At 47.6% G+C, this 26,094-nt stretch overlaps 1 protein-coding gene and 1 long non-coding RNA gene across 2 annotated transcripts in view; both read left to right on the top strand.

The window, feature by feature from the left end:
* The first annotated feature begins 1,501 nt into the window (after positions 1 to 1,501).
* LOC130608860 (zinc finger protein 501-like) lies at positions 1,502 to 3,090 on the top strand. Its single transcript, XM_057427234.1, has one exon. It carries the CDS (start codon positions 1,502 to 1,504, stop codon positions 2,678 to 2,680), a length of 1,179 nt encoding a protein of 392 aa, XP_057283217.1. The 3' UTR covers positions 2,681 to 3,090.
* A 1,291-nt stretch (positions 3,091 to 4,381) lies between these two features.
* The window catches only part of LOC130608872 (uncharacterized), a 37,751-nt gene continuing 16,038 nt past the window's right edge, over positions 4,382 to 26,094 (top strand). Inside the window, exons 1-4 of the long non-coding RNA XR_008974657.1 lie at positions 4,382 to 4,542; positions 7,136 to 7,324; positions 13,247 to 13,377; positions 14,824 to 14,948. This is a non-coding gene — a long non-coding RNA (uncharacterized LOC130608872). The remainder of the gene's footprint in view (positions 4,543 to 7,135; positions 7,325 to 13,246; positions 13,378 to 14,823; positions 14,949 to 26,094) is intronic.

Here is a 26,094-nt window from a genome sequence, read left to right as displayed (position 1 = left end):
AGGAAATGAAAGTGGGAGTAAAGGGAATATGAAAAGTAGGTATGAAGAAGATGGGGGCTGTCAAGGTATCCATCCATGAGGATGGGAAAAACGCAATTTCTGATCTTAGATTAGCAATTTAGTGTTTAAAAAAGGTGAGTGAAAGCTCCATGTGGAGTTGCTGTCAACAGGGGCTGCTGGGACAAATCTAGAAAACCCCTTGTGAATCCATGCTTTAGTATGGCGTGAGCAATGGCATCTTCTTCACAAGAAAGTTGGAGTCACCTATTTCTGACCAGTTACCATTGCTTATATTTTCTGCTAGCAAGGCTGGTCTGGAAAGGGAGTCTAGCCAGAGAATTTGAAGCTGTAAGTTGTTCCAGTGGGCCAGCTCTGGAGGATTACTAGCTGTACTTTGAATCATAGAATACCCCTTGTCTTGTCACTACAGTCCCTAATGAAGAGTCCCTCCCCAACATCCCTATAGGCCCCCTTCAGATACTGGAAGGCTGCTATGAGGTCTCCACGCAGCCTTCTCTTCTCCAGGCTGAACAGCCCCAACTTTCTCAGTCTATCTTCATATGGGAGGTGCTCCAACCCCTGATCATCCTCGTGGCTCTCCTCTGGACTTGCTTCTGGAGCTCCGTGTCCTTATGTTGAGGATACCAGCACTGTACACAGCACTCGAAGTGATGTCTCACAAGAGCAGAGTAGAGGGGCAGGATCACCTCCTTCTACCTGCTGGTCACGCTCCTTTTGATGCAGCCCAGGATAGGTTGGCTTTCTGGACAGTTCTTTCATGCCTTTCCTTGCATTATGTCTTCTTTGCATAATGCTAACTGGTAGTGGCACAGGGACCCAAAACATCTTCAAGACAATTATAATAATGCTGGTCAGGATGGGAGGCCAAAGGCACTCCTGAGCTCTCCAGACCCCCTTCCGTACGTTACTTTTGGTTTGGGTTTTTGACACAGTTTCTGGGTCTCACTGCGTTACTTAAGTTTTTAAAAGAAACACCTTGTGACTGGTACTCCTAGTTAATATTTAGCAAGGTAAAAACAAGGATTAAGCATGAATCCTCAGAAAAATAGCTGTGATGGAGGCAGCTATGGTGTAGGACTTTGTCAAAAATCTTGAATCCCAGAGTTCTGAAGTTTTCTCATCTTTAGGTGAATTTTGAATGGAAATGATCAATTTATATTTGTAGTGAAGGCTGGATTATGATAGAGGATTTAAATGTGGTCTGTTTCTGTTTTGTATGCTGAATGTATATTTTCTAAATATATAATAGTAGATGATTCTGTGTCTCCTACTGCATAACTAGTAGTCTTCCCCATTCTTTTAATCAGGAAAAAATCTTCACTGTGATAACTTTATTTTTACCAGAAAAATCACTGATTAAATGTGTGTTTTATTTTGTAGAGAGGATGGTAAAGAGAGCTGAGAATGAGATGAGTTTCCCATGAAAGACTTGAAGCTCTTGGCATACATATCATTGATGAGCTGCAGATGAACACAGTGTATGCCTCAGAGGATGGATATGCATGTGGTCTGGGACTCTGAGAATAACATTTGTGACACAGGTACGAAGCATTCAAATTATTCCTGGAAGACCTCTAAGCAGGTGGGCCACATATCCAGCCTCCAGAAGGAGGCAGACATGAATTACTTGAGGACATGCACTCCTTGTTGCAACTCTGCTGGACCTCCAGGTAAGCAGGAGCTTCCTGCAGAGTTGCAGTATGAAGACAAAGAATCCTATGAGACCTACTACCAGAAACGAGGTGAGAGTACAGCTGGGATATTTGTTCCCTCCAGTACCAACTCTGACCTGCAGTATGAAGATAAAGATTTAGAGCAGTGTTCCCCTGAGCAGTCTGAGAAGCCACAGAGAAGACTATGTGCTGGTAACAAAAATACCATTCTTGTGGATGTGTTTGATGAAGACCTGGAGCCTATCCCTGAGGAAGCTTTGCCATATGGTTGCAAGAAGTGTGGTTCCACTTTCCAGGGTATGAGTGAGCTGCAGGAACATAAGCGAATTCACCTTGTGGAAAACTCATACCAATGTCCTGTCTGTGCCAAAGAGTTCTTCCGTGCAGCAAACTTGCGAATGCACAAGCTCATTCATTCTAGTGACAGGCCACACAAATGTCCAGAGTGTGACAAGGGTTTCATTCGCACAGCTGACGTCTGGAGGCACCTGCGCAATGTGCACAAGATAGAGCGCTCCATGGTGATCTTGGGAAATGGCATGGCTAGGAATCCGTGGTCAGTAGCACACCGTAACCAGCACACTGTTGAATACACTGATCAGCCTTGTGCAGAGAACCACAAGCCTGAGGAGGATGACTATAAACCTTATTCCTGTCCAACATGCGGCAAAGGTTTTGATAAGCCTAACCTGCTTTCCAAACACAAGGTGATTCACCGACAAGACAAACCCTATAAGTGTCAGGAGTGTGGCATGGCATTTGTCCAGTTGCTAAGGCTGAAAAGACACCAGCAGACTCACTCTGGGGAGTGCCCCTTCTATTGTGAGGAGTGTGGAGGGACGTTCACCCGGCTGGCATCGCTCCAGCGCCATCACCGCATCCATACTGGAGAGAAGCCCTACTCTTGCAATTACTGTGGTCATTCCTTCACTGAGTCAGGTACCCTACGGAGGCATGAGCGCACGCACAAAGTGGATAAATCTTAATTCTTAGTTCATTTGTGATTGTGGTCTCCTTGGTTGCTTCTTCCCTGAATGAGGCTTGCTCAGTTGGGCTGGAGAAAGCACTCCCCTGCATGCACTCTGGCCGGTACAGACCCACTTCCCAGCAGTGGCTGACGGGCAACACTGCATCATGGGGATCTCTGGAACTTGTACTTGGTAGAGATTGTACTTACTGGCTTTAAACTAGCTTTGTACAAAAAAAAAAATAACCTAATTATCACTGAGTAATGAAATGTGAGACTTGAGAAGACTGAAATCACTCACAAGTGCTAGTGCTATCTTAATTCACTGAACTGGTGATACATCAGCTTGTGCTTTTTGCAAGGGTGCATGAGCTATGAGACTTCTCTCTGCAGTCTTGGTCACTGGATAAATTTGCCCTACCTTCTTAAGTGTGATGACTCTTTGGCATTGGGTTTGGAGATCTGTTGTTGCAGGTCTTTGTTAAGTTAGAACAGTCCAGAGTTGTCGTTCTGTCCCTTCTCTCTCTCCTTGCAATCTCCAGTTTTAATTTCTGTTACTTTTCTTTTTTTTTTTTTTTTTGTTTAGAGGGGAAGTATTATGTTGGTTATTTAAAAAAAAAACACCAAACCCAAACAAACCAAAACCCACAAACAACCACAAACAAGTTCCTTAATAAACTCAAGGTGCCAGCTGTATGTCATAGATGTTTCTATCTAAGGGAGTACTGATCCGTTATGCACTTTTGTGTGATTAGTGAATGTCTGTTAAAAATGGAAAAAGCTCTATTTTTGCTATGACAGTGGATGTTCTTGTGGTGAGGGATCTGAATACATTTCTGTCTGGTGGAACTGTGCACTCTGAATCTGTCCAGCTGAGTATTACAGTAGGAAATGTTTGAGAACACATTTAAAGAGCAGAAGAACAAATTTAACCCACCTTTGCTACTCACTGCATAGAAATCTTCTTCATTTAAGCATTTTCACACACATGGAAGGTTCTCATAACAAAAGCATGTGTTTTTTTCTGTGATGTGTCTGAGTACTACCCAAAGTGTCTGCTAGACTCTTCACTTTGATTTAGATTCTATTGGTTAGCGAAGAAAAACTTCCATGGAAACTAGCTGAGCAGACTCAGCAGGTGCTGCCAAATAACCTAGGGCTCTAACTTCCAAAGAGGTATGTATTGCCTCATTTATAGAAGTGGGTTTTTTAATTTTGAAACTTAATAGTGACACTTAATCTTCTGTTAACCACTGTGGTGGATGCATCCAGTTTGTTCTTAAGTTGCAGGCTTAATTTCCTTTCCATGTCAGAAAGCTTTTCTTCATTTCCTCTGCCAGCTGCCATAATTTCACTAATTTCTTTCTAATATATTCTGCCTTTTCAGCAGGAAGTTGTACAGCAGAGTGAAAGTAAAGCTTCAGGGTAATGTACCTTTGCATTTACTGTTAGGCTGTTTAGTGTAAAGTATTGATTGTGCCATTTGTTTGCATATTTCATAGAGTAAAAATTGGCAATGGCTGCTCAGCACCTTCCACCCATGCAACAGCTGAGCAGGCATTCTGCAGTTGTGAGTACTGTTGTGTTTGATGTGAGGTCCTTGGCTCAGACCAAGTTGAACCACCGTGCACAGCAACACTTTAGCATGATTGTGAATGGGAGACTAATTCTCCCAGCCTCACTCATGGGTCAGTTTAATTCCTCAAAGAAGTCTCCAGATTATGGAACTGATCTGCATCCCGCTTCTTGGGGATGTGTTCTGTTGTCTCTGAAATTATGTCCTTTTGTAATGCAAATACCTCTGCTGGGATGGCTGAACCCTGCATACCATGTGCGTTCACTACAGCTGTGAGTGAGACTTCTCCAAACTCCCTTCTGCAGGTAGTTCCAGTACAGTTTTAGGTTTCTTGAAGGGCTTTTGATGGGGCTCCTTAGCAAAGGATCAGTCTTACTGAGGGCTGCTTAGCCTCTCTAAGAGGAAATATCTTTGTGTGTAAAAAGTGGTTAAATAATCTGCAGAAAGAGGTCATTAGTGCCCTTTCTGTGGGGACCGTGCTGTTCAACACAATCTGAAGTGACCTAGAGAGAGGGCAGATATCAAGGTGACAAAGCCATTCCAGAGGCTATCATGCATTAAGTTTCCACCCTAACCTAAACCCATTTTGAAGTTGTTGGCTACAATCTCCCTTTTTCAGGATCTCGCTTTTTCCCTCGGGTATGCAGTGCTCTTTCTGCAGTGGGTTTTAATATCCAATTAAACTGCACTAATATGTGTACTTTTATGTTGTGTGACTGTTCTGCTTAGACAGCTGTAATTGGGAACATCTAGTTGTTCTGCTTTTTGGTGTAAGCAGTTGGTGAAATTTGTATCTGTAAGAGCATAATGGTGAAAGTGTTTTGAACAAAGGTCTGTTTAATGGGAAGAGTAAATGGTTGGTGAAATGAAAACTACTAGGCTTAACTAAAAGGTTATTAAAAAGATACTTGCCTGGAAGGTTGACTTGCATGTAAGGTGCTTGGATGTGTGAAACGAGTAATTAAAATGTGATGGTTTCTGGGAAGAGCGTGTTGAACCCTCTTCAAAGAAACTTCCACTAACTCCGTGTAAGCTGCAGGAAATCCATTGGAGCTTAATTTAACCCAGAGACTGTCACTTCTGTCACTTAATATAAAGGTTTAGAAATGGCCCTGACACTCTTAATGGTGTCAGACTGAGATGCTGATAGTCTACATCAGACATAGCTAGTCACAGTATCTAGCTGAAACATGAAGAGAAATGGTGAGCAAATATACCTGCTGTACAGCATTGCTTCATTAGAGAGGTTTCGAAGTGTGTGGTTTCAGCAGAAGTAACTTTTCTTTGTTCAGAATTGCCAGTGTATCTAGTAGCTCATTTGTGTCTGTAAAGGCCATCGAAGAAGTGGTTCCCTTTGATGTTGTGCTGTCCAAAGGACTCCTTCACAGGCCACCATTGCCAGGGCATTACAGCAAGCACTTGGACACAAGCATAGGGATGGAGCTGTGAGCTAGGCAGGGGATCCTGATTGTGCAAGTACTTTTGATTGCTACATGGTGTTTAGGAGCAGTGGAATGGCTTTTTGCTAATTTTCCTGTCTCCTTGCTACATTCCTTCTGCCCAACTTATTTCCATCACAGAGGGTCAGAAAGGCTGTAGAGTAGTAGCTTTTCCTTTGTTCTGTGTTCCACATGCGCAGGCATATTTACCATGCAATACCTTTGTTAATAAGGTAAGAAAACAGTACTGTAGCTGCCAAGAACTCGCTGGTGATTCCAGATCAGTGAGGGCCAGGAGTCTGCAACACTGGAACTATTTCTTGACTTGGGTTGAGGTACATCTGTGAGTAGTTGCAAGACCTCATGTCTTGTATTACTTCTGAACATATGCAGATGTACAGTCCTTGCATGCACTAGTAGACACTGAAACACTATCCATCTATACAAATACCTGGATTTGCTCAAGACCACAGTAGTATATGTGAGCTAAAAGCACAAGAGATTTTCTTGTTTGTGGCATACATGAGTAGGTAGTATTTATTTCCAGTGTATTCACTTTAGATACAAGAGCAGCTTTAGAATACCTCCAGGACAGGGGAGTTTATGTAAACAAAAAGAATATCCCCAATTTTAACTACGTTATTTCCTTCTCTGTTTGCATACTATGACACAGCATCAAGCTCGTAATGATCAGACAGTAATCATTGCAAGAGTGAAAAATAAAGCTAGGTTCCCCCCCTATGCTTGGCAGCTACAGTACTATTACAATACAAGCATATTTATTATAAGCGCATTTATATATCATCAGTTACAGATGTATTTGCATGTCTTCAGTAGCACTGCATGGCCAAGTGATCTGGGACCAGGGCTCAGCTCTTCAGCAGGTTTTTATCACTGTGAAGGGCAAAATAAGAAATCCAGAAGCAACATCCCAGCAGTGCAGGATGGACATCCTTCTAAAGTGCAGAGTAGTGCTGCCAGCAATGTTGCTGTGAAGGTCAGACCCACCAAGGCAGAAGGGTGAAGGACCTCTGCTCCTCTCCAAACTGGAAACAAGGACAGCTGTCTTTCTGGATATGCTTCCTCAAACTGATGTGATTTCTTGTGATATAGAAGACAGCCTGCTCTGAGCAGGGAAGGGCCCAGCTTGATCTGTTTTGTTCATACTTGAAATGGGGAAGCAAATCTGGTGGGCTTTTAGCAGTTTCCAGTGCAGAGCCTTGCTGAGTGCATTGTGCACCTGTCTTGACCTGACTTCCTTTCTGTTTCACAGTTTGCTGTAACTGTTTTTTTTTTTTTCTTCTTCCATCAGGAAACTTGAGGAAGAGTTTTAAATTACTTTTCTGACCTGCTTTGTAAAGATTTTGCTGGCTGTGTACAGACCCATAAAACATGACCACCATTCCTGGTAGTGGAAATGATGGAGTCAGCATAGCATGCATCTTCCTTAGTCTTCCAGACTGGTCTCCAAACCCTTCCTGGAAGAGCTTGCATATGGGAAGTTGGACAGGCTGAAGCAGACTGATGTGGACTCTGGAGCAGCGCACACCTGCTACATTTCTGGGCTTCATCCTTTACCTGCTTATCTTGTGGGGAAAGGGGATGCTGGTCCTGAAACTACGCAGAGCCCTGTTGTCTCTTCCAGAAGGTCAGTGCTAAACACCAGCCCAGGGTAATACTAAGCCTCGTTCTGCATGAGAGAGACTAAAATCTGGGGATACTCTGACTTAGGAAACATCAGAAACTTTCTGATGCTACTGTTGCCTTCTGCAAATGAACCCAGCATCAGGCTGCCATAGCAGGAAGGGTGGAAGAAAGGGCCAGAAGAGGGGTGCCTGTGGGTGACGGGCTACAGTGTAAGCCAAGCTTGGCTGCTGGAGGTAATGATAAAGGCAGGGATGACTTGGGGTTCTGTCAAGAAGTATAAGGTTCATGCGAAGAGCATTTTGGAACTTGGATCCTGACCATACTGGCATCTGGTCAGCAGGCACTTAATAAATATCACTCTTTTTTTAGCTATGAAAAAGGTGGAAGGGGCTTTCTGTTTTCTCGCACATGTGAGGCCACTTACTGCAATGAAGAGGTTGGCAAAGCATATCTGCTGTGTCCCCTGGCCATTCCTTGTCTTTCAGGTCTTACAGGACACTCAGATAGGGGGTGAATCTTCCTTCCTGACCACTGTGTTTTATGGAGTTGTGAAAAACAGCTGGGAAGTCCCTTTGCAGGGGTGGCCAGCTGAGCTCTTGGGAGGAGCTGGCAGTGTGGTCCTATCTGCATGAGGATGATGCAAGGTGGGTCTTCCCACCCAGAGAACCATTTCCCCTCTATGAGAGGCTCAGATACAGTTGGTACATCTGTGTAGCTGGTGGGGAAGCTAATGATGCTGGACAGTAAGAGACAGCAAGGGGTGGGAGTACAGCTTCATCATGGAGCTGCCCCCAGGCAGTTGATGGAAAGATCCTTCAGGCAAGTGCTATATGCCAGAAAATGAAGACTTGAGCCCTTCATGTGAATAATTTGAGCAGGGAGATCTGGCTGGTAAAATGTTGTTCATCACCAAGTGAGGCCAGACCAGGTACCAATCACAAATATGTCTGCCATCATTTGGTAAACCCTTCACTTCTAGCATTTGGGGATGCAGCAATAGTAGCAATTATCAAGGAAGAAAGAAGAAAGAAAAAAAAAAAAGCCAAAAATACTTCTTGCCCTTTTGTTCTTTGCAACAGATGGGTGAAAACAGTATGTTCCCAGCAGTAACTTTTAATTATTTCACCACTGCACATCTCTTACACTGCAAGTTAGAAATGTCAGTTTAATTTTCTTTTAATTGCCTCAGCTATCAGGTACCTGAGAGAAACCATTTTTACCAACTGTCTAGTCCCTATTCTTGATCTCAGAAAGCAGCTTATTGCTGTAGAAACACTCAGTGCTTCAGGAACGGGCTCTCCCAAGAGGAGAGCAAGGGGTCCAAATATTTTGGCTGTAATTACCCTATCCAGCATACTCTGTGTGAAAGGGTTGTGTTCTGCAGTGCTCATCTCATTGGCAGAAAAGGTGGGTTCAGGCTTCAGTTTGGTTTTCCTAGCCCATTTCCATAGGGAATTTAAACTCTGTGTATCTACTTAACTGATAAGGGTGATGGGTTTTCACCATCCCATGAAATATGTGTGGCGCCTTTGCACAGTCAGGACGGGGTGCTTGCCAAGGGGATAGATACCATGCTGGCCAAGCTGGGATCCTCTTTTCCTGGAGGGAGAGGGATCAGAAATAAATAATGCATGAGTGACTGAGCTCTCCCTCTTTCTCTTGTGCTTGATCAGCCTGCATTTTGCTGACCACCTCCTCTTTCTCTGCAAACTGTGTTGGAGGCTCCCTGGGGTACAGAGAAACTTGCAACCTGGTTTTCTTCTGGCTGTGCAGCTCTCCCTCAACTGCTTGTCCTTAGGATGAGTCAGGGTTCTTCCATGCCATGCCAGGAGATATGTGGTCTTTGCAGTGGGGAAGGTGAAATGGACACCTCTAAGGCTCTTATACCCCTAAGGACCATTGCAGTAGGGGACCTGGATTTTGGAGCAGAAAGGAACAACAGGCATGAGGAGCAGAAAGCACCCAGGCAGCTGTTTCTTAATGTAGCTGATTTTGTCTTTACTCACATTGATTTATGCTTGTATCTGATGTCCTTTTCCTTTTTTCTCATGGCTACAATGCTTATTTGAAAGCATGGATTTTTATATTCTGCGCTTTTACCCTATTTTTCTGCTTTTCTAAATACAGAACCATCAGGAAACAAAATGCAGACGTTATTAATTACGGAGGCCTTGATGCTCTGCCAGGTTTCAGATCCAGTGACTGTTTCTCTTGACAGATAATGAGCTCACATGTTAGAATGCCAAGCGAGCAGTAGCTGCTTCTTCCATTCCTGAAGGGCCCAGCAGAGAGCTCCACATTAATGCAGAATCACGCAGTATTAAAAAATACAGTTTTAATAAAGGTCACCTGGGCACACAGAGCATTTCTAGAGAACTAAAAATAGCAAGAGGGTGAGAGTGAGGGTTTGGAGCTGTGATGGTGAAGGTGGGAAAGCTGTCCAGCAGCCCACCCAACTAGCTCAGCAGAGCAGATGTCCTGCTGGCAGGGTTATGGGCAAGCCAAGCTCCTTCTTGCCCCCAGGCATGGAAGCAGCAGTGCAACCACATTTCTACTCCCCTCTTTCATGTGGAACATTTAAAGACAATTAGAATCAGACCCTGACAATGAGCCAGAGGCAGCCAGCAACCCATGGGTTTGCTGTTTGTGGGACATGCAGTGCCGAGGCCCTCCAGTGCTCTTTGCAAGCAGGTCAGAGAGCTCTGCCCTGCTCTCATGTGCGTGTGTAAAATGTTCCAAGGAGCTCATGGTGCATGAGGTGTCTGAAGAGCAACATGTTCCCCATGCTGCTGCAAGGCTGGGGAGGTAGGAGGATGAGGGCATACTTCTCAGGAAGACAAAGCCTGTTGCAAACCCCAGCAGAGAAGGGGAGAAGCCCTATTCCTCTCACTGGCAGGAGGTGCAGTGTAATACTCTTTGAATGCTGAATTCCCCTTTGGATGCAGCTTTACTAGCATCCCCCAACACCCTTGTTCAGAGGCTGCTGAATAGTTTTGAGCCAGCTGGCTGAGCCTGAGCAAGCCTGCTGCTGACAGAGACAGCACTTGGGAGCATTGGGAAATGCCAGTGCTGCTTTTACCTATTTCCTTGCTCCCCAGGAGGAAAGCTATGGGCAATGGTGTATGGCCTGTCCAGCCTGCTTCAGTCCACTGCTGTGGAGAGGCAGGAGAGCACCTGTAGGAAAGCTGCTCATGCACATGTCAGAAGAGTGAACCTGTTTCCCTGAAGCCACTTTCCAAAGACAGTCATCTACACTGAGTGATGCCAGGGGCATCTGGAGGTCTCATTGCAGAAGGGAACAGTCACCAGTGGCCTCTTGCCTGTTTCTTCTCTGGGTTCCCCCCACCAACATTGCTCCCCATCACCCTCAGGCCTGTGTGCCTCCCCCGAACTCCACCTGGCAGAGACTTACCTCGATGGGGCAGCTAGTCCAGCAGGAGAAGCCCACAGGACCCTGCATGGGAGATGAGAGCATCCCATGCAAATCCACCAGTGTCTGGCTTGCCCTTTAGTGTGCAGTGGGAGCAGCTGGAGAGCCTCTGGAGGTGCAGCCTCTCTCCTTGCCCCAGCCTTGCTGCCTGCATTGAGCAAGCAGCCTGGGAAATGCAGCAAGGCTGCCCTACCTGCCTGCCCTGCCTGCTCAAGTTTTGCCTCCTGGTGCACCCACCTGGAGAGTTTTGCCTGATCCTGGCTTTTAGATGCTATTTCCACTTCTGCCAGGGAGAGCACCAGTAGAGCTCACTGGGTGCTTCTCCTCCCAGGACTTCATGCTGTGACCTTCAATTTGTCCGCGGTGCACTGTGCTTAACCTCTGTTTTTCCTCCTCTTCAAGATGTATTTCTCACTATCTAGTTGGTCTTGACCACCATGCAAGTGGTTTCTCCCTCCCTCCCTCCAAGTCCACTGTGTGTTTCTGTCTCTGGTGTGGGAGCCTTCCCACAGGGATATTTCCTCCCCATTTCTCTTATTGCCTGTCTCACACACACTGCTTAGCTTTCACTTCCTCACGCTGAGTATTTCTGTGTCCTCCCTGGCATCGAAATCAAACCTTTCACTTTGTTTTGAGCTGCTCACTTTGTAGGCAGTCTCAGCACTGAGGACTCTCTGCCTACAGTTGTTTTATTTGGAATTAGCAGAAATTAAATCCCCCAAAGTCCTGGCAATGTTTCAACAAAAATGTTACAGAGCAGCCTTCAGACTTGTACTGCTGATCAGGGCTTTGCACGTGCAAATACGGGAATATGATCCTGTTGTCAGGAACTGGGGGAGCATGTGGGAAGGGGTGCTTACCCCTAGGCTGCACTTGGAGCATCTTGAAGATAATTCCCGGCACAGTACCACTAGCAAGGTGGTGACAATGACAAAGCCATTGCCATCCCACTGTCTGCTCCCCAGGTGCTTGTTCCCTCTGTTTTTCATCTTTTGGACTTCATGTATGCAGTAAATGACAGCATGTGTCTTGGAGACAGCTCTAGATCCAGTAACTCAATGGAATTAATGTTGTGGTGCCCACAGGAAACCAGAAACATATAAACCCATTTCCTTCTGGAGTCATAGCCAACTGGGCCATGAGGTTGCTGCTGTGTGACTGTGCATGTGAGGAACTGTCGTGGTTTAAACCCAGTCAGGCAACTTGTTCACTCACTCCCAATGAGTGGTGCCGGGCTGACAACAATCGAGGCTCCCCCCCCCCCGGGGCTCTCCCCTTCCCCACTCCCGGAGGAACGGGGAGGAGGATCGAAAGAGTGCAACTCCCACGGGTTGAGACACGAACAGTCCAGCAACCAATGTACAACAGAAATCACCACCGCTACTACCAACAACAACAATGATAAGGGAAAATAACAAGGGAAGAGAATACGATACCACCGGCCAAGAAACAAGTCCCACCTGGAAGCCCGTGTCCTTCCAGGTAACTCCCCCACCCCAGGCATGACGTGCTGTGGTATGGAATACCTCCTTGGCTAGCCTGGGTCAGGCGCCCCATCTCTGCTTCCTCACGGCTTCCCCTCCTCCCTGGCAGAGCATGAGCCTCACAAAGTCCTTGGTCAGGGTAAACATCACTTAGCAACAACCGAAAACATCGGCTTCACCAACACTGTTCCCAGGCTGGAAGTCAAAACACAGCACTGCACCAGCTACCATGAAGGAGAAACATGACTGCTACTGCTGAACCCAGGACATTATCCACCCCTATAGTATTCTCTATATGTTAGCATCCCTGCACCCAGTAGTCTGCAATACTCCTCCCATCAGTTTTATTCCCATGGTCTTTCCCATGTAGCCTCTTTTTGCACTGAAGCAAACCATACCATACCAGCAAAAATCATTTGCCATGTCTTGGCAGCATCTCTGTGAAGTAGAGAGGTTTAGCTTGGGTTGGTGAATAGAGGTAGGATTTGAACTTTCAGGGAAGTTGTCACTGCATGCAAACAAGGGATGGTTTAAAGACCAGAGGGCAGGAGAAAGTCATGGAAAGAGATCTGCAGAGGTTGGAGGCAGGTTCAGCTCATTATGGTGAGAGGAGCATCATCAATGGGCTCGTTCACAAGCTATGAAGAAAGCAGGGACCAGGGCTGGAGCTCCCTCTCTAATCCAGGTTGCTGAAAGTAGTGCTGGGCTTGTATGGTCCTATGGTGACCCTGGCATTGCTGGTTTCCCTCCAGCTGTGCTGGGGTGAAGGGAGAGGGGGGTAGCCTTCCCCATGCAGAGCACTTTCCCTGCCCAGGGCAGGCATGCTGCTGTGGCCAGCCTGAAAGAAAAATACATCCTGCAGAAGAATAAGGTAATTTTGATGAATAGCAGCCTCCCCTTCAGCCTCTTGAAATAGGGGATAAATGTTGTCAGGGAAAAATACAGTAAACTGTTGTCCCTGCTCAGGTCTGTGGGTAATGAGTTTTCCTGGAATGGTTTTTCACTGCAGCAGAGTTCCATGCTGAAGATGCAGCCAAGAAAAAGTCTTATGCCATATACTAAGAAAGTTTAGTCATATGACCTGGGTGAGAAAATGGTGATTTAAGAAGAAAAAGATGTCACAAAATCTACAGCACACAGGTAAGTGCATTTTTTTTTAATTATTTTTTCTTTGTGAAGTGCTCCCTTTATCCTTGCAGTCCCTGGACTGATCTGAGATCCATCTAGTATTTTCCTTGGTTACCATCATTAGGTTAAGGGATAAATACTATGTTGCCTGCCCACAGAGAAGCAATGGTGCCAGCAACTGGGGAGATTGGGTTCTTGGGGCAGCTACTGAGCAGGCTGTGTGTCTGAGGCCACATGGGTGTAAAACACAGGAAATAATACTGCAGCAACAGCACAGCAAATCTCAGTGTCATCCCTGACAGGAGGGGAAAGTAATTCTGCTCTCAGACAAGCCTGATTTAATTCATTCACATTGTCCCTCATGACCAGCTGCAAGGTGTGTGGCCAAGTGTCTTGTCCAGCAGAGAGTGTGTCTTGTGGTCTGTCCAGAATAGGGTAAGAGACACTGACTCCCAGCTTCCCTCAAGTCTCCCAGGCCACAGTTAGGTTGGTGATCCTGTGCTGCTTTTGGCTATGCATTTCTGCACCCGTTAGGACTCGACAGCAATGTGACCTCAGATACCTTAGTTAATCTCAGCATTCTGGAGTGTGAATGTTAATGATCTCTTGTGGTAACTCACTGCAGCCCTAAAGTGGAGGTGACAGATGCACTTGTTAGATTTGTACTCACTGTTGATAATATGAGACATATTTATCCCCATGGAGGAAAGCATTTTCTCTTGTCTGGAGATGGAGAACTCTTTAAAATTAGATTTTCTTTTAAATTCAGAACCAGTTTAGTACTGACACTCCTGCTCTGTCCAAGGTTCTCTCATTTCCAACTTCTGCCATGGCAGCCAACCTACAAAGCAAGAACCCTCAGTCCAGCGGCTGGGTCCCACATCTTGGATAACTTTTCTTTTTTGAGTGTATTGTTCAGCACTTGATTGTCTTAGATCCTACCAGTGAATTTCAAAGCAGAGACATCAACTTTCTAGGCCTGCTGGGCTTGGCTGGTCCTCAGGCACACTCTGTATTTTGGCAGGTGCCACTTTAGTGGGTCCAACTGCTGTTCTAATATAAAGGAGGAATCAATAACAAGGATCTCATCCGTTCACACTTGAGCTCTCCTCAGCCCTTGCTGCTTTCTGAGTAAAGATTAGTGATTCCTCACATGCAACCACTTTCCACCTCCTACAACAGCAATTACACAAATCTCCTTCCCCCTCTTGCATCAATGTTGGTAGCTGTTCACCCCCAACATTCTCCACCAGTTAATGCAAGAAACTGGTGTATGCTGTTTCCTACAGAAGCACTGCTGTGTTTGTAAGTTCCTGTAAGAAGTCATCTAGACCCCTACAGAGGTCTCGTGGTGTGATGCTTCTTATTAAATTTCAGCCAGGCTTTGGGGACAGTCCCCAGCATCATGCAAGTAACTGGGAAGGAAAATCCACATTTCTCCTGTTTTTTTGCCTGCAGTGACTCCAGCACTGTGTTACTATGCCATCTGCTGTGACCTTGTCCCTCTCGAAGATCAGAGCAACCATCAACCCTAGTCTGTGCTGGTAACCTATAAACCCAGGCCTGCTTGTGGCAAACCTCAGGTGGATAATCTCAATTATAAACTGCATGGCTCCTTTGAAAAGATCATTTAAAAGCCTTTAATAAGTATAGCTGGAAGCCCAATTCCTTCTCTAAAGGTTAAACTAAAGTGCAGATAATTACTACTCTTCTCCCTTTGGTGGCATCTTCTGCTTTAGGCTGTAGAAACAATATGTAGGTGCTTCAAAGTTTAAAATAAGCAAATGTGTCTCTGTGTGGCTGTGAGTTAAAAAAAAATCTTTGTGTTTCCAGATGAAGAACCCAAGGCAGAAGAGGTGATGTGTGTTCCTGCTCCTCAGGTGAGTCATCAGTAGAGCTGAGGGCAGCACTCTGTGACAGGAGCTTGCTAAACAGGAGCTGAATGGTGAGGCTGGCACTTGCAAAGCTTGGCTGTCAGTAAGGGACATGGTGCTAGTTTGGGACACTTCTCTGCCATCCCTGTGCTGCTGTGCAGTTGCATGTTCATTGGCTGCAAACCAGTGTACCAGCCACGTACAAAGCCCCTGAGTAGGGTAGACCTGGAGATGCTGAAGTGCAGCTGCCTTGTGCTCCTCACTGCTGGGCTGGAGCTGTGAGCTCTGTGCTGCCCACAGGGTTTGGTGCCAGTGGGGCATCTGCAAAAGGCAGCTCTCTCTGGGGATGGTGGCATGGGTGCTGCCCCAGTACCTGTGGATCTCGGTGCTGGAGGGTCCCCGCAGGGACAGTCGCCTGCTAGTGGAGATGGAGGAGGGCCAGGCCTGGGTGGCAGAGGCAGACTGGCATGTCCTGCTGAGCAGCAGGCAGCAGATGGCAATGTCGCCTTGCAAGAGCCGCAGGCAGAGAAACAGGCAGGCAGGGATGCAGGTAGATGCCGGCTGTGCTGACGGCTTGGAGACAGTGAACAAAGTGACCCCTCTGGAGTGTGTCCAGCTTCTTTAGCAGAAGCTGGAGAGTTTCAAACAGCATTGGGTACCTGGTAGAGGTGCTCCTTGGCTCCAGGCTAGCTCAGCTGGCTGCTTTCTGTGACCACCCAGGTGGAAAAGGTGATTAAGGGAGCAGGCAGGGGCACCCTTTCTGCCTGCTGCCCTCCTATCCTGCCCGGCAGAGACCAAGTGGTCACAGTTGGAGTAGCCACAAAATGTGAAATAGCCCAGGCTGGCTCTTGCCAGGGGGTATACTTTTTGACACCAGGAGAAACTGAGGGCAGGGAGTGTGCTTGTGAACAGGTACTGGGGACACTGGAACTGGTCAGCAGTGGGGTGAAGCTGCTCCCACAGCTGAGCCTTGGTAAAACCTTGGCATGGCTGGGACATGAGCTTCCACAGTGTTGTGCCTCCTCTCCCCAACTCTTCTGGTGCCAGTGGGTATCTTCTGGGTGCAGCAGAGTGGGAGGCCTGGATGGCTGTATCTCCTCCCTGAACTCAAGGATTGGTCCTGTGCCCCACAGAGCCCTGACAGGTTGGAAAGTTGGGCTGTTCCCTGTAGCTGTCACTGACTGGCCTGGCCATGTCATGAGGCCATCCCAGAGCTGTACCCTGGGGACTTTGTACAGCTGTGTACTCTCTGTCTGATGGGAGGAGAGCCAGTGCTGAAAGTGTTTTCTTCTCCTTTTCTCTGAGCGGCTCCTTCTCATCCTTTATCAGGCAGGGCTGCAGAGCTCAGGGAAATGGGAGAGTTTGCCTGCTCAGGGCAGGCTCCTGAGGAGTGGCTGTGGGTTTTGCTGCCTTCCCAAGGCTAACAACATGCTGGTGGTACAAAACATCAGTGGTACAGAACATGGGGCTAGCATTAGGGTTGGGAGCTCAACCCTAATCAGGTGGGAGCTCCTGGTTGTTGCTGCTGGAAGTAACATCAGTGGCCAATGTACCTCATTGCAGGCCCATGAAGGTACTAGGAAAAAGTCTGAGTTGTCAAAAGGTGTGCTGTGGGTCCCCTAGGCCTCTTCATTGCCTGGCTCCAGCACATATCATCTAGGCTTGAACCAAGCTATTCCCCAGGGAGCAAGACACTGAAGTGCACTTACCGAGTCCATCTTCCTCTCCTTAAGTAGGAATGGGGCCATGCTGGTGCTAAAAAACCAACTAATTTCTTCCAGCTGAGCACTCCTGATTCAGCATTTCTCCTGCCAGCACTTTACAGTGGGTGTGAGATAACAAGAAGATACTGTGCTCAGAGGGGTGGTGGTTGTCCCAGCGGGGTAATCAGGGTATCTCCTGATTAGGTGCTGTGCAGAGGTACCAGCCATGCGCTTTCAGCATGCCAGGGCCAGAGGTGGAGTTTGGCAAAAGGGTATGTGGGTCATGGAAGCAGGGGTAGCTCCTTGTGGTGCCTCTGCCACTGACGTTCAGCTGTATCCCTGGTTCCCTCCTAAAGGATGTGAGCACCTTGCAAAAGGATGGTTTTGCAATGCTCCTTACAGAAATCAAGGCTTTATGCCAGAAGGCGTCAGGCATGTGTAGCCTGACCATAATTTCTTCCTCTTAGGAGAATTTGTGTGGCTGTATGTTCTCTTTTTGCTTTACCTAAAGCATGGTACTGTTGTCATCCGTTAGAGGCCAGGCTTTGTTGCAGTAGTGGCTGTGTTTTGGGGAAGGAGGAGTGTTCTGGTCTGATACATCCATGAAACACTGCTAGCAGTGCTCATGAGAGAGAGATCACACTAAATGAGAGGTCTTGAGAGAGGCACTGAGGTTTTCAGGCTGGCTCTGTGTTGATGCTGTGTGTGGTTTCATGTGCTCCTCCCCTCTGAAATTATGCTTTGGTTTGCAGGAGAGACTTGACTTTTCTCATTAGCCCTTAGCTGTGACATTTTTCTCAGCTGAAAGAATAAGGAGACTGAGGCATAGCATGAAGGTGCAGAGGTCTTTTCTGTCCAAGAAGATGGTATGTCATATGTGGGACTGATGGCAGAGAGGGGGCATGGATACCCAGAGAAGGGGACTGGCAGCATTAGAAAAGCCATGGCTAGAAATTAGGAGGAAGTAAGCCCTGCCTTGAAATCAAGTGCAGTACTAAGGCAGATTTTTCTCCACTTGCTTTGTGTCCTGATCACCTAGAAGTCCTGGAAAAAATAATGGAGAGGGAAAAGCAATTAAAACTTGAATGCATTGCATGTTGGTGGTGAGATAAGCAGAGATAAGGAATATGCAGTCTTTGCAGTCAGGGCAAGGAGCTGATTCCAGTCCGAGACTAGGAGATAGCTATCTAGCTGGACATTGCTTGTGCCACGTAAACCTGCTGGGGGTCAGATTGCTGCCAACGTTATAAACGTCTATCATTCTCCATGTGCTAATAGGCTTCTATCTCTTAAAGTGAATTTTATTAACTAGGAGTAGACTTTGCTGCCTGTATTGTGGCCTATAAATCTCACTTGAGGTTCTTCACCTTCAAATGAATCAGAAAGGGTTTGACAGGGTGGAGGAAAATTAAAACAAAGTGGTTTCTTCTAGTGCAAGCTACTGTGAGCCATGAGTGTCCTGCCAGCCCCATGCCTGGGCACTGCTTCAGGAGCAACTCCAGGTTTGCTCCAGTGTGATGGTGAGGACCCAGAGTGATCTGGGGGCTGTGTCAAACTCTTGTCTTCTGCGCTGAAGCAACCCAGGTCCATCATACCTGGAGGGCCTCTGTAGGGCTCTACCAACTCCAGACAAACAAGTCCCCCATGCTGACTTTTTGTCCCTTAATGCTCTGCTGGTCTTGCAAGGCTGTCCCCTTCCCCATTGCATAGGAAAGGAAAGAACTGCTCAGGCCTAGAGGGACTGCAGAGGATAGTGAAGATGTCTCAGTTTCTTTGGGTAGCTATAATCTGCAGGTGTGGAGTTGGCTGATGGGACGACCTGGGCCTCTTCTACCAGCTTGGCTTTTCAAACAGCTGCTCCCAGAGCTGTCATTAATGGCAATTTATCACCAGAGAGAAATGTACTGTCTCTGCCTTGCCAGCAAAATGCTAGCAGGGAGGCTGGAGGCTTGGCTGCTCATTCAGAAGTCTGCAAAGATGTCGAGCCCTGCCTGCTGCTCCCTCCTGCATCTCCCTCGGCGGCCAGATCAGCAGAGGGCACTGCGTGTCCGTACTTGATCCACCTGGGAAGGGAGGGAAGGTCCTCTCCAGCTCCAGGGACGAAGGAGGTACGGACCTGCAGCATTTGCTCTCTGACTACCTGGCCTCCAAAGAGCCCTGGGCCGCAGGGCCACTTCACTCATGGAAAGATTGGGTTTGATGAAGTAAATCATTAAGCACTCGGTGAAACGACAGGCAAATTTAGATCAAACAGCAGGAAACTTGCTCTCCAGCAGCACAGAAGAGCTGTGCTGTGCAAAGCTCTGGTCTGGCAGGAGGTCATCCAAGACAAACAGGCAGCTGCCTTCTGGGGTGGACTGGCCAACTGGCAGGATGGGTGAGAGCTAGGGATCTGGGCAGGTGAAGCTGTAAAAGCAGTTTGGCTTTGTGTTCTGCTGAGTTCACCACAGGCGGTCAGGGAGGAGTTCCCACCCTGCCCACAGTCTGAAGGACACTAACCACAGCCCATGCAGGGAGCAGAAGGAGCCTTTCCCACCATAGCCTGAGGCAGTCTGGTGGATTTTTTTTTCCTTCAGCAGAATAGGATATTTATCAGCCTGAGTGTCATCAGCATGGTCCCAGCCAGGTTTGGTGCAGATCATGTCCTCCTTGGTGAGGTGGCCTGGGGCCCAGTGTTTGGAGACAGGCTTTGGGCTCTTTCATTAAGAATACTTGTGTACAGACATAGAGATAAATGCTCCAAAGGTGATGTTCCTATGATGCCCATGTAAGTGCCTTCTTGCTGGAGTGAACAGGGAGACAGATGCTGCCTTCTGCATTGCTATAGCACTGCAGGTTTTGATGCAGCAGTGACTTCTCAGTGGACGTCTCTGGCTGAAGAGTCAGCAGTAAAGGTTGAAGGCTCATAGACTTTCTCAGATGACATGTCCTGCTGTCTTTTGTGGGGCAGGAAGACAGAGTGATTGAATTGTGGTGTGTTTCCTCTCCAGTTTCTTCACTGTTTGAAATCTGTGTTGTGCGAGAGCTCTTGCCCTTGGAGAGTGATTTGGCAGCACTTGGATGACCACTCCATAAACCCCACCTGTCTGACTGTTTTCTGCAAAGCAGAAGTTACAGCTGGAACAGTGGTGAACCTCAATAGGAGAGAAGGTTTGTGCCTCTCCAGGCAGTACCTGTGGTTTGAGCAAGCCAAAGGCTTCACTCAAGTGTAAGCCGATATATTTCTAGCAAGTAGAGGTGATGGCTTCCTGAGAACCTGCCTGGGAGTTCCTTTGTTCACCGAAATCTTTATCAAGAGAGTGAAGGTGATTTTCCAGACTTGTTGATGTCCTCAGGAAACAGCTTGCATGGAGGCTTTCCAGGATGCTGCAATCTCAGCTATTGCCCTTTGACAGCAGCAAAGATAAAGATACATGAACCTTCTCCTCAAGGAAGCTCCTTCCTCCTCTTGCACCACTTCCTTGAGATTAGCATGCAGTCTGCTGTTTTATGGCCTGAGGCTCTATCAGAAGAAGCAGCTGGGATTTCACATACAGCCCTAATTATCTGTGAAAGTACTCTGACTTGTTTCTCCTCAACCACTTGGAGCAAGGGCTTGTGTGAAGGTGTCTGAGCTCCACACAAGTGAGAGAAAGCAGGGGGGTGGAGCTGGCTGATCTGCTCTGACTCTGCAAGCAAGAGGGATGGATCTCGTCTAGGCAACCTAAACAAGTAGCTGTTGCTTAAAGGAAGAGAGATGATTTAAAACCATGTTCCCTGGCATGATAATGCCTGAAACAACAGTGTGTTTATGTAAGACTAAAAAAGAGCCAGGAAAGTCTGCCAGCCTAGCCATGAATGTCCTGGTGAGCCTCCCAGAGCCCGCAGCCATGGTCTCAGCTTGCTCCATTTGGCAAGATTGGACACAAAAGGGAGAGAGGTCTGTAAGTGGGGCCAGCTGGGGAGTTTGAGGTTGCACAGACCTGACATGAGAAGGGCCTATGGCAGTGCTAATCAGCAAAAAGGGAATGGGAGGTGAACTTCCTCCTAGTTTTCCTAACTGAACCTAGGAGGTTCCTAATCTGAACTTCCCTGGTGCTATTTGAGGCCATTTCCTCTCGTTCTATCACTTGTTACTTGGGAGGAGAGTCTAACTCTTCTCTGTAACAAGGTGTAACCCACCTTGTCACAACCTCCTTTCAGGTAGTTGTAGAGAGCAGTAAGTTCTTTCCTGACAATCCCTTTTTACAGACTAAACAACCCCACTTCTCTCAGCTGTTCCTCATCAGACTTGTGCTCTAAGCCCTTCACCAGCTTCATTGCCCTTCTCCGGACATGCTCCAGCACTTCAGTATCTCTCTTGTACGGAGGGGCCCAGAACTGAACATAGGATTCAAGCTGTGGCCTCACCAGTGCTCAGTACAGGGTGATGATCACTGCCCTGGCCCTGCTGGCCACACTATTGCTGATACAGGCCAGGATGCTGTTGGCCTTCTTGGCTGCCTTGGCACAAGCTGCTCATGTGCATCTGGCTGTTGACCAGCATCCCCTGGTCCTTTTCCTCCCAGCACCTTTCCAGCCACTCTTCCCCAAGCCTATAGCATTGCATGGGGTTGTTGTGGCCCAAAGTGCAGTATCCAGTCCCAAGCCTTGTTGAACTTCATACAGTTAGCCTCAGCCTATAGATCTAGCCTGTCCAGATCCCTCTATAGAGCCTTCCTTACCCTTATGCTAACCAATGCTCCCATCCAATTCAGTGTCACCTGCAGACTTACTGAGGGTGCACTTGATCCCCTCATCCAGATTATTGATGAAGATACCAAACAGAACTGGAACCAGTACTGAGCCCTGGAAAGTACCACTTCAGACTGGTCACCAACTGGGTTTAAATTCATTCACCACCACTCTTTGAGCTTGGCCATCCACAGCTCATTCCCCACAGTTCCTCCTGTGAGAGGGAGCTGGGCTCGCTAGCTTGCTGTCAGGATGCAGTTTCAGAGGCTTTCCTCAGATGAAGTGTTAGGAAAACCCGGGGCTGTTGGGCTTATGAGTCCTCAGGCTGATGAATGCAGATGAAACCTCTGCTCACTGCAGGCAATCCACTGGTAAAAGCGCTTCCAGAGACCAGTCGTGCTTTGTCTTGGAAACAGGTTGAGTTTGGGCTGTTTTGTGTCCAATGGTCCTCTTAGGAGACTGCCTTGGGGACCTTCCCTCTCAATGTTCAGGATCTTCTATGGATTGCCAGCACAAATGTATTTGTGGCCAGCTTCTTCTTCATCTGTTCTTGAGCCAGAGGACAGTGCTGGCACAAACAGCTCTTCTCCCTGCCTGTACTCTGATTCAAAATAGTCTTTCTTTGGCCTTGGGCTTCAGAGGGATGCGTTTCAAAACCAGAAATAAATGGGCTTGAAATATTTCCAATAATTTGTAGGATCTTGACCCTCTGATAGCAAGATTAGAAGAAAAATTAAAAAAAAAACAGCATTCAGACTGGAGACGCTATTGCTGAATAGACAGCATTGTAAAGCTAGTACCTCTTGCTTACAACTGAACTCATGAATTTTTAGATATTAATGTACAAGGGATTGAGTAAACAGCCATTGTGCCTCTAAGGAATGCGTCCCAGGCTGTCCTGAGCTGGAATACTTTGTACTTTCCTGATTGCCTTCCAAGAATTTCAAATGACTTTGTAACAGAAAAACAAGCCTGCTTCACGAGATGTTTGCGAGGTTCTTGGGACAGCCTTAATTCCTCCACACTGTGATGTGGCTGGTTTTGGGGCAGAGCTCTGCAATTTAGGAACTGTGGGATGCTGAGTGCATGCATGTTCATAAAGAGGTGGGAATTAACATGTGAAGAATAAACTGATCAGGAAAGTCAGCCTGGATGCATTAAAACCCTGCTGCAGTGCACAGGTCTGCAAGCAGTGTGTAGCCTTGTCACTCCCCATTCCTAGTCTGATGGCTGTCTAAGTGCCATTTGGCTAGTTTTGACCTGAAACCAACAGCCAGAAATGAAGACAACTTTCCACTGGGGCTGGGGGCTTGCAGGTAGAACATGCAATGAAGGCAGCTTTGAGGTGTTGTTCTCAGCCAGTCTGGGCAGTCCTGCTTTGGGCATCATGGCCAGAACTTTGGTAAAAGAGGCAGGAGGGTCCCTTGCTACCTGGGTTGTTCTTGGGTTTGGTTTCTAAGCCATCAGCCTGGAGGTATGGAAAGAGTCATGAATTTGGGTTACCAAACCATCTGCTGGCTGCATTTTATAAAGCAATTAAAGCAAAATTGTTTCCAGCCCTTCTGTTTGCAAGATGTACTCTAAAGAGAGATAGCCAAGCCAGGATTTGCCTGATCCTGACATAGCTCCAAGTATGAATTAATTTGATCTAAACCCTCTGCTGTGCATGCTAGAAAGTGAGGAGTTCCCTTCTGAGGGGTCAGGGAGCATGGAGGTAAATAGGGCTGCCGTGCTGTTAGGTTTGAAAGATGATGAAGCCCAGGAAAATGGCATTTTGACACTTCTTATTACTGCTTTTAATCAGAAATTATTCAACAGAGTAAAAAAATAGTAGAAAGTAAGAACACTTTTGCATGGTAGAGGATAGTAGTGTGTTGCTGAAGACTGACGGATGGCAGGTCTAGGTGTGTTGGATGGAGCTGCTAAAGCAATGGTCTGGGGAGCTCTTCCTACAGCACCCCACAGAGCTGGGGGGCTGGTGTGACTGCATGGGTAGCTGGGGGCATGAGACCCTTGAGCACTGGCTCCTTGTGACCTGTCAAAGCATGAAACTTCGATTTCTTCCTTCTTCCTCAGTGAAAGGCAGGCAAAGAGAGCAAAAAAAGGGATAGGGATGAAAAGAGAAGGTAGGGTGAGATTGTTCTTCCTAGTCCTCCTCTGGCAGCTGTCACCTTTCAAAACTGGAGAATAATCTTTTGTTGGAAGGGAAGGTGAGGCCATGACTGCTGGTGAGGGGCATATGCATAGAGGATTCAGTATTCTTTCCTGTGTGTTTTTACGTCTGTAGGGTTTTCATTCCTGTTCTGTAGAGATATCATGCCCAGGAGAGATGGGAAAATGAGTCCTCATAAGCCTGCAGGGCATGTGTTTGGGGATGCCCTTATGTCTAGGGACTGCTTGACAGCTAAAGATGATAGGCTCAAGATGCCCTTATGAAAGCAGGGACAGGTTGCCTTGGTGCTCCAGTATGTGCTTGCTGGAGAGGACACACATCCACACCACTGGTGCCAAACCTCGTGTGACTGCCTCTGTGATGCCCTGGGTGTGAAATGGAGAGAAATGACGTCTGATGTTACTGAGGCAGATTTGAGTTAAAGCATCTCCTTTCTCGAGCAGGAGAAGAAAACATGCCCCAGTGCTGAGTGTTGAAGAGGATGGGATGGGATGAGATGATGAAATGAAATGATGAGATGGTGGTGGCTATGGTGTTGGGTTTGCAGGATGCCATGGGGATAGCCCTGCCATGCCAACAACCAGCGGAATGTAGCATAGTTGTGTATCAAGGGGCTGTCCAGGTCTCAGGCCTTACTTACAGGGGGGAGAAAAGAAAACAACAGGCTAGCAAGGAGGCAGGGGAGGGGTCTTCCCTAATAAGCAAAGGGGGTAGCACAGCTGCAGGGTTCTGGACTGGCTCTGCTGTGGCAGCTACTTGGTTCACCAGAAGAAAGCCCTGAGCACAGCACCGGGCCGAGCCGGCAGCTTATGTAAGAGCTGGCAGAGGGGCCGGTGGTGCGGAAACCCAACGGGGTGCAATCGCCTTTGATTTTCTCCTGTTTGCTCAGCAGCTTTCATGCGGCAGGGGAGCGAGGAGAGGGCACGAGATTCCTGCACACTGAACTCCTCTGTTTCTCTCTGCAGGATAAACAGGACATAAAACAAAGCCCTGAGCCAGCCCTCGCCTCCAAGGCAGCATGCTGCCAAACTCCCCACAGGGCAGCCTGTCCCACCATGTGCTCCCTGGGGAACAGCCACCCCATCCAGGGTGACATGGCCTGGGATGCAGGGAGGTTATGGGACCTCACCCACGGAGGTTTGTGGGCACTGCAGCCATTTTTGCAGCAGGGTGATGGCTGCCCCATGCATTGGTGAGGAGTGGGAAGGAAAAAGGTGGCAAAGGTCCCTGGCAGGGCTCAGACATCAAGTCCAATGCCCCTGGAGAACTGAGGATGGGTGCTCCAGAAGTGACACCAAGCTGGGCACTGTGTGGACATCAGCTGGACTAGATGTCCCCTGCAAGGGTTTTGCTGCGACCCAACTGCCCCACAAGGCACAGTCCCAGGCGGTGGGAGCAAGCCCCTTCTGATGCGCCATGGGATGTGGTGGAGTGAGTCCTCTCTCCAATAGGCTCTGTGTGTGGGTTTCAGTGCTCCCTTAAAGCTGGGCTGCTTTATTTATAACTTCCCCTAAGGAGTAATTTCTTGGCTCTCTTACCCTCATGTCAGCGACAGGGGGTGATGGGGCTGACCTCAGCCCTTTCCCAACACAGTATTAGCTAAGCTGGGTCCCCAGAGATGTGCCAGCCCAAGCCCATGCCAGCTCCCTTGAATTTCCACATGGCCATGACTTCACCACTGTCAGCCTGCTGCAGGGCAAGGTGAGAAGACAGGGAGCAAATGCTTGCTGCTGAGGTTAGAAACACTTCTAAGAGTTTCAAGTGGGGTTTGCTCTGGAGCAAAGTGTTCTTGAAGTCACTTGCTTGGGGAAAAGCATTCGCAAAAGCGAGGCTGCAGCAAAACTCCTAGGAAATGAAATCACTGCTAAAGCAACACAAAGGGAGAATGCTTTGGTGCTGCACCTCTATTCTGGTTGTCTGTCCTGCCAGCAAGGCCCCTTCTCCTCCAAGCTACTGCTGGTGAGTTCATAGAATCATAGAACAGTTCGGGTTGGAAGGGACCTTCAAAGGTCATCTAGTTTCAACCCCCCTGCCACGGGAAGAGACCCCTTCAAGTAGAACAGGTTGCCCAGAATCACATCCAGCCTGGCCTTGATGTCTCCAGGGATGGCACATTCATTACCTCTCTGGGCAACCTGTGCCAGTATTTTATCACCTTCAAAATAAACTATTGTTTCCTCACGTCCAGCCTGAATCTCCCCCTCCTAGTTTTAAACCATTATCCCTCCTCCTATCACAACAGACCGTGCTAGAAATTCTATCCCAT

This window comes from Pezoporus wallicus, unplaced genomic scaffold (assembly GCF_028554395.1).
Source record: "Pezoporus wallicus isolate ANWC-B61680 ecotype Strahan unplaced genomic scaffold, APGP_CSIRO_Pwel_v1 scaffold_7107, whole genome shotgun sequence".
NCBI classification, from domain to species: Eukaryota; Metazoa; Chordata; class Aves; order Psittaciformes; family Psittacidae; genus Pezoporus; species Pezoporus wallicus.
Note: the sequence above shows the minus strand (reverse complement) of the source record. Positions and strands in the feature narration are given on the sequence as shown.

Bases quoted from the DNA above. Each gene is read 5' to 3' on its own strand.
- LOC130608860 (XM_057427234.1), top strand. From the start codon at position 1,502: ATGCCTCAGAGGATGGATATGCATGTGGTCTGGGACTCTGAGAATAAC.